Source organism: Embiotoca jacksoni, unplaced genomic scaffold, assembly GCF_022577435.1.
Source record: "Embiotoca jacksoni isolate LCO1_2020_lvr unplaced genomic scaffold, fEmbJac1.0.p SCAF_7, whole genome shotgun sequence".
Taxonomy (NCBI): Eukaryota; Metazoa; Chordata; class Actinopteri; family Embiotocidae; genus Embiotoca; species Embiotoca jacksoni.
The window spans coordinates 4,415,800-4,432,078 of record NW_027185425.1 but is presented as its reverse complement, the minus strand read 5'-3'; the positions used below and the strand labels follow the sequence as shown (position 1 = coordinate 4,432,078).

At 41.6% G+C, this 16,279-nt stretch overlaps 1 protein-coding gene across 4 annotated transcripts in view; it reads right to left on the bottom strand.

Moving 5' to 3' along the window:
- Positions 1–944: 944 nt before the first annotated feature.
- LOC138214290 (oxysterol-binding protein-related protein 10) overlaps positions 945–16,279 on the bottom strand; it is a 72,167-nt gene continuing 56,832 nt past the window's right edge. For all 4 annotated transcript variants that reach the window (XM_069175773.1, XM_069175775.1, XM_069175774.1 and 1 more), the window contains 6 exons: positions 10,606–10,755; positions 9,960–10,458; positions 6,835–7,021; positions 4,929–5,111; positions 4,643–4,796; positions 945–3,376 (listed from right to left, as the gene is read on the bottom strand). In XM_069175773.1, coding sequence (XP_069031874.1) covers positions 3,332–3,376; positions 4,643–4,796; positions 4,929–5,111; positions 6,835–7,021; positions 9,960–10,458; positions 10,606–10,755 — 1,218 coding nt within the window. In that variant the 3' untranslated portion in view covers positions 945–3,331. The remainder of the gene's footprint in view (positions 3,377–4,642; positions 4,797–4,928; positions 5,112–6,834; positions 7,022–9,959; positions 10,459–10,605; positions 10,756–16,279) is intronic.

The following is a 16,279-nucleotide window of genomic DNA, read 5'->3' as shown; positions in this document are numbered from 1 at the left end:
TTTTGTCCAAAATAAGAACAAAAAAGTCACATTGTAGCATGTCATCCAAAACATGAAAAGTCATACTGTAGCATGTCGTCCAAATTTTGACCAAAAAGTCATATTATTGTCATATTATTATACAAAAATGTCAAATCATAAACAAAAAGTCATACTATAGCATGTCGTCAAAAACTTGGATGAGCAGAATCAGTTGCAATCTTTTAGCTTGCATTTCATTGTTCTCAATCCTTATTGTTCTTCAACATACTCACAAATTCATGAAATTTGGTGCCTCACTTATGTGCAAAGTTTTGTGAGGTTTGGAGCATCCGCGGACCTTAAACATCTACTTCCTGTGTCACGGCGAAACATCAAACTTTGCCGCTTCGTCCTGGCGATGCCCTTTCAACAAAAATGCATGGGCTTATCAATATATCATCGTCAACATGTTAAAGCTATTGTGACCCGATTTGATGTCGATGTGATCAACCAGCTCGACGACGCACGTGAAAGGATGAAAAATTGAATTTCCTGTCGCCAGCAGGAGGCGCTATGACCACGAGCGATTATTACCATACAGATGTCTTCAGGGCCGACTGTTATCAAACATGAAAAGTTAGGAGAATGTCAGTCCATGTATATAAGATTTACAGCAATTTGTATTTTTATGGCGAGACACTCAAAATGCCTGCCACGCCACGGGCACGCCCGTCGATGAAAACAAATTATTTTGATAACTTTTCACCTCCCGGGTGTTAAGATGGGACAGAATAAATGTCAGGACGCTACGTCAAAGTCTGTAGGAGGAGTTTATTATAATACAACATGTGCAAATCGCCAAAAATAGCGAGTAAATTCAAAATGGCAGACTTCCTGTTGAGTTGTGGTAATGGTGAAATGGAACTTGATTTTACATCTAGGTGTGATACACATGCCCCCCCCCCCCACTACATAACCCCCAATATAGAGTAGAATATGTGTTAAATATATTATCCTTTTATGAACATCTTCAACGGTTTTGTCTCTTTTTATTTGCTGTTTATTTTCAAATTATTTCCCATTGTTAAGAAAAATCTAATTGTGACTCCCCCCTCCCAATTGTACACTTGGTTGCGCCCATGCTCCCTCCTTAGCGAGGTCAACCAGATACTATGATATGAAATGCATGAAATTTTGGACGACATACTATAGTATGCATTTTTGGACATAAAGATAAATCAAAAGGCTTTTAGACTCGGTTTGTCAAGTTAAGCTCGACTATTTCTTTCGTCTTTCATCAGTGTAAGCTTGTGAATTGTAGGTTTATCTAACGTCAGGCTCAGCTGGTCGTTGAAGTTCACTTTAATACGCTGTTGAACGTGTTGGCATGCCTACAGATAAGAGCCTAAACAATAGCCTTCCGCAAGTTCTGAAAATATCTACCGAGATATTTTACTGTTAAAAAAAATGTCAAACACGAGAGGGCGTCCATGACTACCATGGCACATTCATGACCGGTGATCTGACAGTTAAGTTGACAATAGAGGTCCTATAACCGTGTAGTGAATAAGGAGTATTGTTTGATGCGTGACCTCCTATAACGGATTCAAAACATGATGAAAAGACATTTAATGTAAAAAAGGTAGAAGTCTTTATTATTGTACAGTTCTTTATATATCCACAACCACTATTTACTTCTGTGAGTCTAGATCCTTCTGTGTGCGCGCGCGCGCATGTGTGTGTGTGTGTGTGTGTGTGTGTGTGTGTGTGTGTGTGTGTGTGTGTCTGGTCGTTAGATCCGCAAAAGGCCAGTGTCATAAAACTGTAATGAGCATGTGTGACAGGTTTGTTCTGTACTGTAATATAATGCAATTAAGACAATGTGCTGTCACGGTGGAGGCTACAAACTGGCATCTGGTAAATCCAGCTGAAAATACCAAATACGGCAACACATTTAAAAAAATTGCATCGAAAGAAGCAGGGAAGAGTCCACGCGTCTGTCCCTCGATGACATAAATCAGCTCTGGCTCATTTAAATCAGTTTTATTTTAGAAAAGCCGATCAATCTTAAAATGGCCACATAGTTTGGCATATATGGACTGTGAATCTGCGAGAACGCCAACACATCTCTCGTTTTCTATCCGACAGGCTGGTAACCTCAGTGATTGTTATTCTGGTAGATTTTCCTCTTATCTTCACAGAAGCAACCTTCCAGCAACCCCCGGATGTGAGAAACAGGGTGGTGTGTTTCTGCGAGCCGCCTCATCCATATTGATCACTGCGGGCAACCTAAAGAGAAGTATAAACTCCAAGAGATGCTGGCTGCCTAATTACACATAATGTCATCACAGGGGCACAGATAGAAAACAGATTAGAGGAGCCGGGAGCATTTAGCCACAAACAAACCCGTGTTTTCTTTTGCAAGAAAATGTGTATAATGGCCGGGATGGCTTAATGACGGAGGTAGTAATGGGAATCATCTGTTAGGCAGAGTGAAATATTGTAAAGCAACAAGTATAAATAAAAAGGTACAACACTGCAAGCGTGTGTAGCAGCGAACAGTACAAGATGGGAAAGTAGCAGACTGTACTATTAAAAATGTGGGTAGATACATTCATAGTGCAGACAAAACAATCAGGACCTTTACTTTCTAGTAGCTTGCTGTAATATACTGTATCGTAATATATTCTAATACACCCTCTAATGTAGTAAATCTCTTTGTTTTACCTCTTGATTTATATCATTTTAAAATCTGGTTAGGTGACCTTATTTCCTGTAAAGCTCTCAGAGATCACCCTGATTGGTAAAAGCCATAGATATAAAATAGTAGATTTATTTCTATGTTAAAAGTTCTTTATAAACAAACTCATTTACAGCTACAGTATCATGTGTTACAGAAGACTAGATTCATTATAATGCTGCATGACTAAACTAAAAGCTTTGAACCAAACATCCACAATATTTGAAAAAAAAAAAAAAAAAACACTCGTCTTTTAAAAAAAAAAATGAGAAAAAAGTTAAACACCAGTGGCAGACGTTGTTACTGTGCGTGTGCAAAAAAAAAAAAAAAAAAAAAAAAAAGGCCTTGGCAAGGTGAAAAATAGAAATACTCTACTATGAATAGTAATACTTTTAACTGTTTTAACTATAAAAATGTACTGCTGTGCCCAAGAGTCCCGAACCCCTTCTTGGTTTAAACAGTGGAGATCCCTTTGGCACCTTGCTAGTTTCCTGTGTGTGTCTCCATAGTGTCACTCCGAGGGTCCGAGGGTCTGAGGAGGACTCCGCTGCCTTCGTCCGACCCCCATCCTCAGTGTGTGGGGAGCAGGACCTCGGTTAATGTCCAGGAGAAAAGAGCGTCGTTCTGATGTCAGGTGGACTTCCACAGCGGGTTATTATAGATCCAACCGTCTCCCTGCACATTGTGAGGAGGAAAAACCAAAATCTTTAGGGGAATTACGAGCTTTAAAATGTCAAATTATTACAGAAGGAAAGGGTCGAATCGGCTAAAATTTCACAAGTAAAAAAACAGTTCAAATCCTGCGAAATAACCATGTAGATCCCGATACAATGGAGGTGAAGGGGAGTGAAGCAGCGTGTCTCTAGAAACTTTTGTAGCTTGTCCCAAGCTGTCCCAGCCACCCGGGACTAAAGTTAGTTCTTTATGCCAAAAGAAGTGTCGGCACAAAACAGCTTGTGTCCAGTTTTATCTGCACAGTCAGAAGCGCTGGGTGCCACTGGTGCAATAATAAGGCTGACATTCACGGAAGTTTAAAACAAAGCTTGCCGTTGGAACACAGTCAGGAATGCTCATGTGATTTCATGCAGTTCCTGCAACTATATTTGGGCTTTGGTTACTGCAGGCAATCCGGATGGGTTTTACTGTGATTCGTTTTTAGAAGACTTTTTTTTTTTTTTTTACTAAAGAAGCAGTCCATTTGAAAACTGTTCAGCGAGGTCTGGATTACACAGAACAACTAATGATGTGCATGGCAATCACGAAAGACACAACATTCGGAGATGTTTTCTCGTAATTATGATTTACTATAATTTTATATTACTGAAACTCATAATTATGAGACGATTGTACAAAACTATTACATTCATTTTGTGTCTTTTTAATACAAGTGTCAAAGACACTTTTTAGAGCGAGGTTTTAGCACTGCAAGTCAAACACTGTTTGTTGTAGAAAATGTAGGAACTGGGGATAAAATGATTTGGTTTGCAGACAAACTATCCCGTCATAGTTTTGTTGGTTTTGGTCAGAAACTTGAGAATTTTTGCTCATGAAACAAGCCTCTTTATTGTATCACAAAAACTTTTGATTTTGCAAATCAGACCACCTTCATGTAACAGACTAACGGGGCAGGAATTGCAACGCTTCAGAAGATTTCTTTAGTATCAGAGTAATTTAGTGCCAGCTGTCGGTAGACCCAGTGGTGCGCAGCAAAAAGGAACTATTGATGGCTAATTTGTTGTAGTTCATTTTCCAAAATGTATCTTGGCACATGAAACCAGCTGAAAAGGTTAAGGTTTTTCAGGGGGATTATAGTGCAAACGTTTTCAGTCAGAATTCAGACTTAAAAATAAAATGTTGGCGGCTAACTGAAGTGCGCTATAAATAGTAAATAGTCAAAAGACAACAACAACAAAAAAAAGGGCAGGTCAGACTGAACTCTACCTCCTTCGTGAAGTATTTGGGTGTCCAGAGTTTGTTATCAGCTGCTCTCTGCCTCTCCTCTCCTCTCTGACACTCCTCCAGCCTGTGTTTGTGCTCCGTGGCTTCGTCGATGTTCCCCTCCTTCAGCGATTTGGTGACGTGTTGCCACAGCCGCCTAAAAGCCGAGGCAAACACGCGACGGTTACGTTTAAAAAAAACCATTTCATGCGTCCCGCCACGAACACTGCCTACTTTCTACCATCGGTCTGTCCGAGAGAGCTGTGTCAAGCCTGTGAACATTAGTCACCTGGACTCCGTCCTCCCCTGTTTCTCCACAGGCCGCAGCTTCTTCCTGGTGACCAGAAGTTTGCCGGTGTCCATCACTTTGGTTTCCCCGCTGTTGTAGGTGAACTCCAGCGTGCCGTTCCACTCGCCCTGCGCTTTGCACACGATGGTGTTGGTTGGGTTGTGTTTGACCTCTGCTGTCACTCTGCGTGGACAGAACGGAGAGTAAAAGGGAGCTGACTGCTTTTCCTTTGACGCAACGTCTATTTTCAGCTTCGTCACGTTTAAATTTCAGGAACTGGAAACAGACAAACTTTAGGTCACTTGAATCGTTATTGCACCAACTTTGAAGGAGACGTTACCGACTTGTATACTGACTTTATAAGACTTAGCCTACTTTAATGCTTGTAAGTTCATGAGCTACATCCCTGTATTCTAATGATCTTCCTTTAAGGGTGCTGTAAATAATTTGATGGGATCGACCTGGGACTCACACCTGAATTAAATTAGGGGAAATCTTTATATTAAAGTTCTTGATGAGTACGATCTGATGAAGGCATAATATCAATACCTCATAATTGTACTTAATAAATCATCTTTCTGGGAGAATCTACTCAGTGTGCAGAGGTTTTTCTCTTAATGCTGCAAATGGAAAAATAAGTAAAAAGGCAATTAGAATATTTATGGTTATTTGTGTTATGGTGTTACTATTATTTACGACAAAGTCAGCTCAAATTATGGAGAAATATTCTGGTTGTTTTATCCCTTTAAATCAAATGAAAGACATTTTATGTTATACATAATTACAACTGAAACTTTAAAATGGAAAATGTACCTGCAGAAACAGTTTTCATGCAGCTGTTGGCAACCTCTATTATAACAGCAGTAGGTGACATAATCTGCCTGGTATTTGTATTTAATAAACAGCCAACAATTGCCACATTTATTAATCTAATTATACTGTGCAGCATGAAGTCACTTCAAAGCATGACAATCTCGCAGATGAATAAATTATTTTCCTCAGTTTGTAAAGTATTTATGCACGAGTGGAAAGATGATAAGAAGCAAGTCTAAAGTCTTTTCTCAAAGTGAGATGGATGTAAAACCGACAATCAAAAAGTTCTGAGCGTGCAGTAACACCCGTCGTGAGGAAAGATTGCAAGTTACGTCGCCTGATCAACATCAGCACCCGAGTTTCACGCGTTCTTTGTGACCACCAGTACGTGTAAATTTGTGATTTTTTTTTTTTTTCCAGAAACTTGTACATTTTTGAGGACTAGAAAGAAGCCGCAGGGAGCCAAACGTGGTGAGTAAAGGTGGTAGGGAGCTAAAATTGTCTTGTTGCAGCCAAGGAACTGAGCGGGTGTCACGTTGGGGGAACCCAGGTTGCATTGTGCCACAGTTCAGTTCGTTTGCACCAGATGTCTTTTGCTCCGACACATCAGAACATCACAGTGCGACTCTGTTGACAGACTGACCGTGACGGATGAATTCACGGTGCACAACTCAAAGAAAGGAAAACCCGGCCGGTTGCGCTTCTGACCTGAAGCACCTTCTCCGGTCTGGTACGGTAACGTTCTGCCCCTCTCCAAACACGAATGTCACTCCAAACACCTCGCCCGGGTCTTTGCCTAATTGCTTTAGACTTTCTGAAACATTTCAAAGGTCTGTGCAAAGGTAGTTTATTTCTCTAGTATGACACAAGATTTGATGTGCCGCTCTCCGCTCAAGTCCGTGGTGAAATCGCAAAGGCGCACGCGGTCAAACAGACGTATGTAAAATAAGTGCTGATGTTGATCAAGCGACGCGACCTGGGCTACCTACTCGTGGATGTTATTTCTCCCCCCTTGCTACGAGCACATTATTGTGCCATTCATGCACGACGGGTACGAAAGGTTTTGGCCGTCGCAGAGAAAAGAAACACTCACCTGTGTACCTTACCACCGTAGAAGGGCTTCGTGTGGAAGGTGACTGTTGCCGAGTAGCCGCTCTTGACGCAGTTGATGGAGACTTTGCCCCCCAGCTCCACCCAGGGCACGGTGAGGATGGAGCGAGCGTAGGCACAGGGCAACGTGAAGACATACTCTTCATCGTGCTCCAGGAGACACAGGACTCCTGAGAGGAGAGAGGCGGGCAAAATCCTCAGATACGTGACGGGAGAAACAAATGCGTGTCACAAATGAGAGCTTGATGAGAGAGGAAGTCGTCTGAACAGCTCAAATGTGGTTTGGTAACACTTTCAAGACGACGGTATTGTCCTTAAAGTTCAAATCAGGTGAAGACTGCCTACATATCTTCACACTGAGCCAGCTGATTTCTCTGCACACCATCTTTCTTTGTCTGAATACATAATGAGCTGTTGAAGTAATCGACGCTAATTTAATCCGTGGGCCTGGTATGTGGATGTTTTCTCTGAGCCAGTTATGTCACTGATTTCCATTATGCACTTGCGAAACCCAGCAGGCAGCATAAAGAAGTAAGCAACAGCAACTACATATCCTATACAAACATTAAGTGTAATGACAAGGTTACACATCCCATGGCGCTCTCACATACTGTTAATATTATGTAAAAAGTGCTCATTATACAATAGAAACGGCTTTCAATCTTAAATAAATGCTTCTACTGAACAAGATTGCTTTCATGTCCTGTGTGCACAGGGAACACAACTTACATTATTTAAGCTGACTGGAGGCGGCAATAATCACTTTCTAATACATATAATGTAAAATATTCAGCACGGTGGAAAGCCGCTGTGAAAAGAAAGAATATAAACCAGGAAATATCTACTTTGTGTTCATATCTTTTGGGTGCAGAGATTCCCATAAGGAGGCTTTTATACACGCTGCTCATGATCCACTCTCACGTGCACATGTAACTCAGCAGCATCGTCTGCATCAGTCAATCAGTGCACAAGTGGATGTATTTTGACCGTTAAACAAGGCCTGGTTTTCCCCCCCTGCCTCTCTCGTGTCCATGAATAGTCCTCAGTTCTTACATCACAACCACGTGTTTACAAGAGACTGATTGTGCAGCTGTGTTTCACAGCAAAACGCTTGGAGGGGAAAAACTGCATGTGGCACCACTGTGAGCATATAATGGCACACAGGGTTGACATAGTGAGAGATAAACCTACTCAGAGTCACAACATTTGCCTGCAGCGCCAGGTTTAACTGTGCCATTGCCGTTTATTACTGAAAGAGCTGCCTGTGTGATATCTGGTGGATCACTCTGTCGGGCCAAACACGTGGAGTGGGGGAATTATTCAGAGCCTTAGGAAATAATAATGATGACCACCATGTAAAAGTTCTCTGTTACAAATAAAAGTCCTGCCTTCAAAGTATCACTGGAAACATGTATCAAAGCATTTATTGTGCATATTTGCTCCTTAAAGAGTGTCAAATTACAAAGCTCCTAAAATCTTGAGAGATATTTATTTCATCTAAACTAAAAACAAATGAATCCCTTGCTGCCACTTTGACTCAATTGAATTATTTTTTAAGTGAAAATCCATGTGTATGGATTCATAATCTTTGCACGCAGATTAGTAAGAAGAGGGAATGGATTGCTAAACTATGCGCAAAGATTGGTAAACTATGTGACTGCCCAAACTGTTCCAAGTGTCTAATTTGTTTGGTTTAGAAATAATTGGCTCGGGTAAGAATATCAGGGTAAGCCAATTAGAGGAAGGATTACCTTCGCCATACTAGGAATAAAAACAGGCATAGAACAAAGTGGGTTTCAGAAATATTTTTAGCCTACGTTTGACCCCTGAGGGACTCCGTACAATGTCATAGAGGCCAGATCAAAATCCAGCTGCTCTTGTAGCTACCAGGCTGCATAATCTGCTGTGACTCTGTTCCCTTTCTGCTGCTGACTCACAGCCAACCAGTATCTGAACCTTTCATAAAAAATACAGTATCAGCTGCTATCAAGGAAACAGCTGCTGCAAATAAGAAAATAATATCCAGCAGTCAATATATCCTCGGCTGAAGGTGAAGTTCACCGTGTTCCCTGACGGCAGCATTAGCCTCTGCGCGTGATGATGAACTGCTGCGTCACAACTTGCCAACAGGAAGTCCGACATCTGACTGAATCAGTTCATGTATCCAGATTCAGTCGATTGGGTTCAAGGGCTTCCTGTATCTCCGCTCGGGGTGACTCATATCAGACATCCTACTGTACATGATGTAATGCTGCTGACAGAGATGTCTGGCTTATTGATTGCTATGGGAGAGGTCTCATAGTCTTCATACAGACAGCACACTGTGGCAGGCAGTGTTGGCGACACACTGTTTAAAATGGAAATGGGAGGACAGGTACTTTCTGCATCTATAATTCCACAGATGTTCCTCAAATGCCAACTGCGGTGCACACAACGCGTGTGTGGTCAAAACCTCGGGTGTAGCCTGCGTGAAACTAGAGGGCTTTTAATTTGAAAAGTCGCAGCACTCAACCGACCAGAGGTGTAACTTTAGTCTTTCACTCAGTCACATTACAGTTTACAGTTCTCAAAAATATTGTATTTATGTTATTTGCATAATTTATGAGCCAACGTTTCTTTTCAGCTCAGTGTGAGATCTCTGCTATGTTTTGCAATTAATTGATCGCGTTAACAGCGTCGTTCTCTCGGACAGGTTCAAAATAAATGCCGAAACAGATCGCCAAACATAACGAGGCAGTCGTCAATACCTAAGAAAGTCTGTGTGTGTGAAAGACTGCACCAACATGATATACAGTACAATATACAAAACACACTACTTGAAGTGCCTTTGCCAATATGTTTTTTGTGTTAACCTTTTTTTCAAAAATGTAAAAGTCAACTTTGTATTTGGCCTTGAGTGTTTTTACACTGTGGTCTTGTGGTTGAGTGCTTACGTTGCCTTCTATGTATTTGTTGTCCTTGCGCTGTATTTATGCTGCTCTCTTTGGTCAGGTTCAGAGTTTAAACTAAAGTGAGAGAATGGAGGAAAAGTGTGATTGCTCTCTGTGATATAAAACTTTGTCTATATTATCTATGTAATTTTATAGGTTTTGTGGTGGATCGGCTCACCTTCTCCCACCATGGACACTCCTATCGACATGCCCATGAACTTGCTTTTGGTCCACACATGGGCGTTGACACACATCCTCCGCTCCCGGCACTCACAGTAAAACCCAGACACTGGCGGGTGATGGGACACCTGCTCGGCCACAAATCGGACTCTGTAGCAGCCTCCCGGTGAATCCTCACCCTGCTGCATGTTGTTTGGGGCCCTGCCCGGCTCTCGAGCCGGCCCCTGGCTCGATCGGACCAAAGGTTTGACTTTGTCCCGAGGCACTTCCCAGGAACAGTGGAAGGTTTCCCCCAACACAGGGTTGTAGGGCTTCTTGGCCACAGCACCTTTCCTCCCCTCGTGGAAGGCAGTCAGGTAGTACTCGACAAAGCGAACTATTCGGTCCTCGGCTGTGGCCCCAGCTGTGATCGACAGGAACATGTCAGGGTGGGCCATGAAGTTGGCGTACATCTCCAGCAGTGATCGCTTTTCCAAAATGAATGTAGGCAACACCACCTAGGAGAGAAACACAAAAAAAATGTAAAAAAAAAAAAATGTAAAAAAAAATTACACACTTCTATGAAAAGTTTTGCAATATACAAACTTTATTTGAATGATTCTGCACCATTTGTCTGGTAAAGGGTTGGGATATCAGCGCCTTACCCGTGTGAGGTCCATGCCCAATTTGAGCTGAGAGAGCAGGTGGAGGATGATGCTCCGCTGGTCGTCCAGGACGCCCAGGTCCTCCTCCTCGTTGTCCTCCGTATCCGTCACCTCCTCAGTGGGGCTGATGTCCTCCAGCCCTTGGTGGTGCTATGAAAACAAGAGAGAAATAGAAAATGTCATATTTTTAAAATCTAACTAAATAACTTTAAACTATGTGTGACAGGGGTGGATGTACAGGGAGGCAAGGAGGGGCAGCTGACCCCCTTCTGTGTTTTGTCGTTTCATCAACATTGCAAATGCAACTTTTCCTTGTTTTTGGGACAACAGAAGAGCTCTATGGCACAGAACAATGCAACCAGCCTGGGCAACACATAATATTGGGTAGTAGGATTAAGTCATTCGTGGTTTTGGTCTTTTCATGGGAATTCTGCTTATTTGTCTAATTTTCTGTGTTCTGAAATGTTAGATATTTGTAGATGAAACAATCTAAGAAGTGAACGTCGCTCTATGAGGAGAGGTCCTGAATAAAAAGTCTAAAACTGCCAGAGATGTTGTGTTGCTGTTCTACATATTTATGAATTCACACTTGTCCTTTGAAAAGGCCAAGAGGAGGAAAATGAAACAATTTTCTTCAACCAACATTCAACTGTATTTCAACTACAAGGTCAAGCACTCATTTAGAGGTCAGCGAAGGGGCTGTTCAAGAAGCAACCTATAAATACCAGAGGACACAACCAATTACCAATTATTACCAGTTATACTTTTCACTGCAGCCTGTTCATATCCATTTAGCCGTGTCAATCTGCCTTTCAAGCCACTTTCAGTGTTTCATATAGCGACAGGAGCACTACATTTCTGAGAGCCTCTCGAGAGCCTCCAGTATTGACCTTTACATTGGCTGCGTTGGTCAAAGTGAGCAGAATTTGTGTCCTTCGTTTGTGTTCCGTCATTCAACTGGAAACGGATCCAGTCCAGGTTAAAGAAGAGCTGATGCCTTTGATACCTCCTGCAGCAACTAAGGGCAGGAAGGAAGAGGACAAAAAGTACAAAACAAGACACAAGTTCATGTATAATGCAGAAAGAGCTCTCGAGCCTGTAGGCAACAACAACTCTCTGCACCGCCCCATCCTCCGTGTCTAGTTGCGTCTCTATGCAATAACAATTACACATACATGTCTGTCCTTTTTCCAACCGCTAGAGATCTTATTTTAGAGAAGCTGCAGCTAAAGAAACCTGCAAGATAAGCATGAATACTGAAGGAAATCTGAACAGCAACTCCTGGTTGCATAATTGCATATAGGGCTCCTGCAGAGAAGAAAACGAGAGGGATTTCCAGGACCAGAGCGCCTGCCTGTCACCTGAATATTTCATTCCATGCATGCATGCTAACGGCTCCACACATCCACTCACACATGCACACGCACACCGAGTACACTCTGCACCAAAACATTTTGCACAGAAGAGCACACACAGGAGGGATCATGCTTCAACACACTCGTACAGGAGTCCCTGGAGCTGGTTGGCTCCCGCAGCAGAGCGATATATATATATATAGAAGTGAAAGGGAAAAAAAGAGGGAGGTAGGGGGGGAGGTCTGTTTTGATTTCAGTGGTTCTAACTAATTAAATAGGCTCCTGGCAGCCACAGGAAATTACTTTTGAAGAGGTCAGAACATCTCAGCGGAAAACACTCAAGTGGATATACAACGTATATTGGAGGACTTGGTGGTTAGCACTAACCACGATTTTTTTTTTTTTTTAAACAGTTTAAGTTGTCCAAAAGTGGATAATAATGTGTCTCCATTAATGAATAGGCACAGAGGGTGTGTGGTTGTAAGACTTAACACTGTGAGGAGGAGGGGAGGTTATGAATTTGGTGCTTGGTGCTTTTATCAATCAATGCGGCATAAAATCCTTCAGTTTTGTTTATTATATTCTACACTACTGCGTCCACAGTCAAACGTAGCTTGTTTGCAAGAATGCTTGGAGTTATGTGCATTATATCACATATTTAACTACTAACCGTTCTGCCTACAAGATGCTAGTACTATTTCTAATTTTCACAGACAGTCCATGCTTAATGTACATGAATATAAACGTTTGTATGGACAGACAAAGCTAGAGTTTTTTGAGTCAGTTTATGGATATCCAAAAGCTCTTTTTAATACAGTATTCCCTTTAAATGAAAACTTTTTAATGAATGGCTTAATTAAGCATTGATTAATCATTGAATAAATCGTTTTAGTTATAAATCATTAGACTACTACAATACTTCTCTTCAAAATAAGGAGCAATTAATGCAAATATTTAAATAAAGTACCGAATTATCTTCCTCAGGTAGAGTAGCTGTACTCAGTTGTAGATATAAAAGCATTATTACAACATATTATGGAGACAGCAAGAGAGGTTTCTTTTCAACCTGACAACATATCAAAACACTTTAATAATAGTTTATAACTGATCTATAAAACATTAACAAAGGAGTTAGTTACAACTCTTTAAAAGGGGTGCTTGTTCACAAAGTGGTAGCTATTTATTTTTTAACCTCTGGATATTGTATTAATGAGAGGGAAAAAATTCTCTATTTCACCTTTTTATATTTAAAAAAAAACAACTATTGAGGCAATTTTGAACAGATGCTGAACATGTTTACCACGACAACAAGCCCGCTGGCTAGTTTGTTCCATAATTTATGAAGTCAACAACAGCTCAGTGTTGGGAGGGAAACTATGCTTCCCATTTCAGATCAGTAATGTTTACTGCTAAAATGCACTCTGGATAACCCCTCCGGCTGCATCCACCCTACTCACCTCATCCAACACAGATGCAAAGACAACAAATACGACCATGCAAGCATGCATGCACAAATACAAACATCAGCTTGTTAACACTCACACTGCATTGCTGTGTAGCTACAGGCTTGACCTGCATAGAACTGGATCTCATCTCCAAAAAGGAAAAAGTAGCAGGGTGGCCTCAGGTAAACACCACCAACAGTACAATAGAGCAGAAGTAGAGCAGTCAAAGCTTCTTGCTCCACAAACAGGATAGCAGCTGCACGAGGCTTCAGTCAGTGGAAAATCCAATTAAAGAGGTGTTCTCTCCGTGGAAAAAACGGACTAAATCTGGATCTTTTGAAGGGTTCTGGGCCCCTCTAATGAAAAAAAAAAATCTTCTCCTTCATCTGAATTTGCTGACTGAGTGAGCAGCCTTCTTAAAGGGGTCCCGGGTCTTTTTTAGAGACAGTGTGGCTGAGTGAAGGTGGTGAGCTGCTGTGCGTGACTTGCAGAGAGAGTCTCTCTCCTCTCTGCCCACCACCCACTCTGAAAAAAAAAAAAAAAGGAAGGGAGGAGGGGAAAAGAAACTGAAGGAAAGCCCCAGTGACGTTTCCCCTCTATGCCCTCCCATCATCCGTCTGCTGTGTTTCCCTACGTCTCTTTCCATTTTTACCTCATCCTCCTCCACACTTTCCTCATCACTTGTTCCCCTGCTGTCCTCCCTCCCTCCTGTCCTAGCCTGACATGGTTTCCCTGCCTTCATCCCTCCTTCTACACCTTCACCTCTCCTTCTTATATCTAGTACATGACGTAGGGGGTGTGTATATTGACTTGTTTAATTATCAGTCTGGCAGTTTTGCAAACCTTCAGTAGTCAAAGCTTTTTCAGGAACACATGGGCGTAACTTCAGTTTAAACTCTCCCTCTGTTTCTTTCTCCCTGTAACTGTCTTCTTCTGTAAATCCTCTGCAGCCTGACTGTCTTCCCTTTAAATGACTCCAATCATCTGTTTGATTCATTCTTCCTCTCTCTTCCTCCGCCCTCGCGCTGTCATCTCCGTCATTGTTTCGTTTATTCACCATCCCTTCCCTCATCCCCTCCTTCATGCCATCCTCTATTCTCTTTCATCCTCATCTTTCTCCCTGGTTTCCTCCATTTTTTTTCACTCACTATTTCTCAGTCTCTTTCTTTTTTGCCTGCCGCTCACTGTTGCAACGCATTGGGGGAGAGTGTGGGCGTCTACAGGAGGCTCAGATTGGGCAAGTCGGCCCGTGCTCCCACTTCAAAGACTCCTTTTTCATTCCCAGTTTCAACGGGATACAACTTTGAGGGCTGGTCCTCCTTTGCCAGCTGTCCTCTTCATCCCCTATCGTTATCACCTCCATCTTTGCTCATATCTTCGGCAAAACACCATCTGAGAGCAACGGGATGCTGTAGATTTACTGAGACTCTACTTCTAAACCTTTTGCTCTGAAATCACTCCCCAACAGAAGTGTCTCTTTCTTGCTCTGCCTTTGAAGAGTGTATACCAGACTAAAGGGGATTTCTCCCCCTTCAATACTCCTTTGGGCTTAGCTCACAGAGAAACTGGAATTACCATCTCACAGTTGTATGTATCCAGTCAAGTTGCAGTTAGATCTAAGATTTGTGATATAGAGATAAATAAAACGTTACCATTCTTGTTCTGCTGTATGTCTACTGTATTACAAAAAAAACATCACTTTTCTTATATGTGCTCACATGCTTGGCCAATACAGTTGATTCCGATTAAAGACAAAGTTGTAGCCATGACAGTAGATAACGCTTTGAATACGGATGTTGCTGCAAAGATGCTACAAATTCTAAAACAGTTACAAAGTGGAAACTCAAGATTAGTGTCAATAATTTAGCATCTGATCAAATATAAAATATTGTCACCGTGTCCTCTTCTGTTCTTGAGTTATGGTGTTGAATGATGATCAGAAAAGTGTTTTTGCATTTTGATGTTACAGTGACGTTAACCTTTGACCTTTTGTCGTCAGTTCATCATTTTATCCTGTTTGACATTTGTGTGAAATTTGGTCATTCTTGAGATATGGCCACAAAACATGTTTTTTGAGGTCACAATGACTTTTGATCACCAAATTCTGATCAGTTCGTCGTTGAGTTCAAGTGAACGTTTGTGCCAAATTTGAAAAAAGTCCCTCATGATGTTCCTGAAATATCGTGCTCATGAAAATGGGACGGACGGACAACCTGAAAACATTACACCTCTGGCAGTCGCTGGCACGGAGGCATAGAAAGGAAACACAATTGGAAAGTTTGGATTCTACCCATCTAAAACTCTTGATTTGAATTGGTTGGATGTGTTTCCATCTACAACGGTGTAAATGTGACCCTGAACTTGACGTCTTTCTGTGTTTTGATGCGTGAGAGCCTTCAACCTGATCAGCAGCTGAGCAGAAGTGATGCTGATTTAGTCCATGAAACATCAGCTGGAGATATTGAAGATTTGTCTGTTGTGTTTCAAAAGCCAGTTTGTTTAGTGAATGCGATTGAAGTTAAAAAGTCATTGCAGTAAGCACAGAGTAGCGAAGCGATGCTGGGAATATAAAACAGACCGTATTAACGATGGAGAACCGGCATCTCTAGTAAATAGAAGTTTGAGGAAATACCTTTGTCATTAACAGTAACAGGCAAGACTTGTTTTTTTTAGAGTTGAAATGAATCATTTTCAATATTGGTTCATCTATTTATTATTTATTCATTCATCTATTAATCATTTAGTTTGTAAAATATTTATAGTTTGAAAAAAGGCAGATCATAATTTCACAAAATTCAGAATGGCATCTTTAAATGGCTTCTTGTGTCTGATCAACAGCACCAAAGCCTAAAGACAGAGGAAATCTGAGGAGCT